Source organism: Otolemur garnettii, unplaced genomic scaffold (assembly GCF_000181295.1).
Source record: "Otolemur garnettii isolate 467f Iridium unplaced genomic scaffold, OtoGar3 scaffold00128, whole genome shotgun sequence".
Lineage (NCBI taxonomy): Eukaryota > Metazoa > Chordata > Mammalia > Primates > Galagidae > Otolemur > Otolemur garnettii.
The window spans coordinates 4,111,256-4,114,702 of record NW_003852523.1 but is presented as its reverse complement, the minus strand read 5'-3'; the positions used below and the strand labels follow the sequence as shown (position 1 = coordinate 4,114,702).

The 3,447-nt window shown below is 47.8% G+C and overlaps 1 protein-coding gene across 1 annotated transcript in view; it reads left to right on the top strand.

Moving 5' to 3' along the window:
* The window catches only part of UBE2G2 (ubiquitin conjugating enzyme E2 G2), a 49,253-nt gene extending 46,512 nt beyond the window's left edge, over positions 1-2,741 (top strand). Inside the window, exon 5 of the mRNA XM_023518110.1 lies at positions 941-2,741. Within this exon, the coding sequence (XP_023373878.1) occupies positions 941-1,053 (113 nt within the window). The 3' untranslated portion in view covers positions 1,054-2,741. The remainder of the gene's footprint in view (positions 1-940) is intronic.
* The last annotated feature ends 706 nt before the right edge of the window (positions 2,742-3,447 follow it).

Here is a 3,447-nt window from a genome sequence, read left to right as displayed (position 1 = left end):
AGCTACTTGGGAGGCAGAGGCAGGAGACTCGCTTGAGCCCAGGAGTTGGAGGTTGCTGTGAACTGTAATGCCACGGCACTCTGCCCAGGGGGATAGCTTGAGGCCCTATCTCAAAAAAAAAAAAAGAAAAGAAACACTGTCACTGCAGTCTTTGTGTAGACAGATCACTGCAGCCAGGGGGAGTGAATGGGTTCGAGGTGGTCTGGGGGCCAAGAGGAAGAATTGGGTTTGGGAAGCCTTGGGGGAGCAGGCTGTAGAAGGCTGGCCAGCTGGTGCATGGGGGTCACACCTGTTCAGGGTGCTGCCCCTGTGCTCAGGAATATGGAGAGAGCAGGATTTGGGGGAGAGTTGAGAGCATGTGGAAGAAAGAGCTTCCTCGTGGGCTAGATCTGGAAGCGAGGTGTGGGGGTCATTTCTGGATAAGGGTATAGTTGATGGTGTGGAATGCAAGGTGATTTTGTAGGAGAGGAGTCCTCAGAGGAGCGAAGGCAGTTGATGTAGGAAGCCAGCAATCACAAAAATGCTGGCCAGGCATGGCAGCTCACACCTGTAATCCCAGCCAGCAGTTCGAGACCAGCCTGAGCAGGAGCAAGACTCGGTCTCTACTAAAAGTAGAAAAAAACTGAGGCAAGAGGATCACTTGAGCCCAAGCTTTTGAGGTTGCTGTGAGCTGTGACATCATGGCACTCTACCCAGGGTGACAGACTGAGACTCTGTCTCAGAAAAAAAAATGCTACAGAAACAAGGGGAGATATATCCAAAAGGAAAGCACCGTGCCAGCAGGAGGCCAGAGGGAGGCCCTTCAGTTGGTAGAGGCCACCTCCTGGGTGCTGGTGGTATGGGGCACAGAGAGCATGTGAGGTCAGGCCGTGGGACATGTGCACATGTCCTCAGAGGGCAGATCCTGTTTCACACAGAGGGCGCCTGCCTTCTCTTCCAGAGCCCAATGATGAAAGTGGAGCTAACGTGGATGCTTCCAAGATGTGGCGGGACGACCGGGAGCAGTTCTACAAGATTGCCAAGCAGATTGTACAGAAGTCTTTGGGACTTTAAGGCCTTGCCTCACACATGCACACTGACGTGTGAACACACCACCCACAGTCCCAGTGTTCTGGGAATGCTCAGTGACAGTGGTGCTCTGTGCTGGCACCAAACAGGCAAACTTGCAAGAACTACAGCATCTTTTTTTTTTTTTTCGGTAATTTTCTCACCCTGAATGGGCTCTCTTCTGAAATTATGGTTTGTTATAGCATATTGACAGCTTACTGCAGTTTTGAAGTGTTCCTCGAAAGGTGGTTCAGCTAGATTGCTAAAGCTGTCATCACTACCTCTCCCAGCTGAAACGCCGACACGCCCAGCTGTTCCCAGCTCCCTTCGATGCCCTTCCTTCCTAGGGTTGAGGGGCTGGCTGTACACCCACACATCCAGGGCATGACAGAATCCCAGCAGTGCTTTTCTAGAGACACGTGCCCTGCAGCCAAGGTGCACACAGGACAGGGCAGTGACGCTCCTGTGGTCCCTCCTCATGCTCTCTGCACCCATAGGACTTTTATCAATTCCTTTCTGATCTTTACGTTTTACAAGCAGATGTTTTTCTCATAGTTAACATCTTCTACATTTTTGAGTATTATGAACCATCACACTTAGAAATACTTTCAGGAAATACTTTTTTAAAATGTGGATTAATTGGAAATGGGGTACACAGAAAAATTCACTGCTGCTCATAAGGACCATAAGACTGATGTTTTTTTCCTGATCATATTTATCAAAGATTCACATCTTTATATCACTATGGCAGGTACAGGTGAGATCCTTAAAGTTTTAGTCAAAGTTTCTTAATCTATAGTTTTTCTTTTCTACTCTAAAAACTAGGAAGCTCTAGGATTTTGTAACACTGTGGTTGCACTGGGAATTTGATGATTGGCACAAAAATCATTCTTTGGGACTCATGGTCAGAGGGGCTCTACCATTTCTCAGCTCAGAGGAGTGCCTTACCCCCGACCGGTGCTCGTGGAGGTGGGCCCGTGGGGCTCCTGGGCCCAGGTGCAGGTGGCACATTTCTGTGATTTGATTGGGTTCTGATGTTCTCTACCATGGTCAACTGAGCAGCACGGTGCCAGGAGGTCACATTATAAGCAATAACAGATCTGTTGCATGCAGAATCAGATATTTGGCCTGTTTCAAACAGGTTAAATTTAAATAGGAATTTCTATTTTTGAAATAAGGGATGGTTTATGAGGCATACACCAGATTTTGCTTTACTGTCCCTTTTCCCTTCTCTTTCACAGTGGATCCAGTGGACAGTTGTCTGTGTGACTGAAACCTCACACATAATGTCATGGTGTTGACAGTTTCTGGTTGAAGCAGTTCCATGTCCAGCTTCTGTATGTGCCGGGTTCTTTCCTTCTCAGAAGGGAATCATTTAAAATGTGAAATGCCAAACAAGCAGGTGTACTTGGATGGGGTGAGGAAGGAGAGGTCTTGTACCTAAGTCGTGTTTGCAGGTTTGGGAGTTGTGGTCCTCCACAGAGTGAAGGGAAGTGGTTGTGTGAGCAGGTGGGGCGTGGGCATGGAGCCCCACCAGCAGGTAGGCCCCGGAGGGGAGGAAGAGGAGGCAGTCTCTTTACAAAACAAAGTATTTTTATTCATTTGTATTTATTAAATGAAAATCCCATGGTGTCCCTATTCTGTGGTGGAATTTAATTACTATGTTAAAAATAAAATTATATATTTTCCCCCTATTCTGCAGTGTATTTTTCTCTGTTGTATTTTTATGTAATCAGATAGAAGCCAGGGCAGGGCAGCCCACTGGGGAGCAGGCCAGAGGCCCAGCAGGTGGGCCATCCTCCAGAGAGCAGGCAGCCCTGCATGACCATCTGGGACTATGCTCCAGCTCCAGGATTCCTGACCAAGAAGTTTATTCTGGAGCTCAGATCAGCTCTGCAGAGTTTTATTCTCTTGTTTCTTGTTTCCTTTCCTTCATTCTGTTGTTCTGAACCCTCAAGTCTGCAGCAGAACTCAGAACTGTGAACTTCGTGCAAACGTATGTGCTTACTGACCTGAGCCTAAAGTTTGGCCTTTTTTTCAACAGATACCATCATAGGACTCCTTACCAGTAGAAACCAGCAGGCTGTTCAGATCATACTTCGGTTCTGTGATGCCTCAAAACATGTCATATTCCCATCACTGCTCTGACGTTAACGGCTGCTAATTGCACCTGCCTCTAAATCTTTTTATTTAGTGTGTTACTGACAAGGCTGGTTCCCCATTCGCTATTTGTGGTTACTGTTCGGTGCTTACAGCTGGCTTTCCTTTGCCATCCTGCATCAGTCTATATTCATTTAAAGATATTCTTCTGAGATGGGCTTCCGGCTCACAGTGGCCTTGCTGGTGCCTCCTTCCTGGACTCCACACCCCCCACCCCTCCCCTTAAGCTCCTGGGCTCTC